The sequence below is a fragment of the Monopterus albus genome, unplaced genomic scaffold, assembly GCF_001952655.1.
Source record: "Monopterus albus unplaced genomic scaffold, M_albus_1.0 scaffold6.1, whole genome shotgun sequence".
NCBI classification, from domain to species: Eukaryota; Metazoa; Chordata; class Actinopteri; order Synbranchiformes; family Synbranchidae; genus Monopterus; species Monopterus albus.
The window spans coordinates 6,689,290-6,690,082 of record NW_018127886.1 but is presented as its reverse complement, the minus strand read 5'-3'; the positions used below and the strand labels follow the sequence as shown (position 1 = coordinate 6,690,082).

The following is a 793-nucleotide window of genomic DNA, read 5'->3' as shown; positions in this document are numbered from 1 at the left end:
TGAATCTCTCTTAGCAACTTATGTGTTAATGAAACCATTTTTTTAAATGATCAGATCATTAATCTCTTCTTTTTCACACTTTGTGTCAGACCAGTGGAGCAAATGTTGATGTTATTTTTGGTAATAAATACAGAAAACTGCTGAGAGATCAGGAGCTTCTCCCGAACTGTGACATCTCCAAGTTGGGCTGATATTAAAAGAGTGTGACAGGCTCTTTGCATCGTAGTTTTTATGTCACGGTGATTTCCTCCAACAGATCAGCAGGGAAGTAACCCAGCTTGCGTCCAGTGCTGACCTTCAAGTAGCCACCTTTCTCATCTCCTTTCTTTACCACAATCTGAAACACAGAAGGACAGCAGTGTTGCCTTTATGAAGTTAATAACCTCACAAAGACTTCTGCAGATTGACTGATACACCAAGCACCATTTTTATGTGCTGATATTAAGGGTACAACAGCAAAGCATTAAGAAGCTCAGCAGTACACTCAGACATCCATTTGATCATATCTGGTGCATTTAAACGGTCTTTTTATTTCCAATTATTTCTTTAAAAAATGTTATTTATTCTTTTTCCAACCTAAACTTCAAAGCAGGCAACAATAGCACCAACAGATGAAAAATGTTAGTATTTGTGTGTTAGAAATTGATGCATGTTATTCAGCTACACATACTGTACACATGCAAACATTAGTCCAGTTACCTGATCTTTCTTCAGTGTGATTTGTCCCATTTCTCTGTTCCCTACAAAGGAGCGTGTCACCTTGTAAACTCTTTCTGATGCACGCACTTTAATG

General features: G+C 37.8%; 1 protein-coding gene across 1 annotated transcript in view; it reads right to left on the bottom strand.

The window, feature by feature from the left end:
• Positions 1-229: 229 nt before the first annotated feature.
• The window catches only part of LOC109969091 (SH3 and cysteine-rich domain-containing protein 3-like), a 4,236-nt gene continuing 3,672 nt past the window's right edge, over positions 230-793 (bottom strand). Inside the window, 2 exon segments of the mRNA XM_020615762.1 lie at positions 230-337; positions 700-793. The exon segment at positions 700-793 is cut by the window's right edge and continues 9 nt beyond it. Of these exon segments, the coding sequence (XP_020471418.1) occupies positions 230-337; positions 700-793 (202 nt within the window).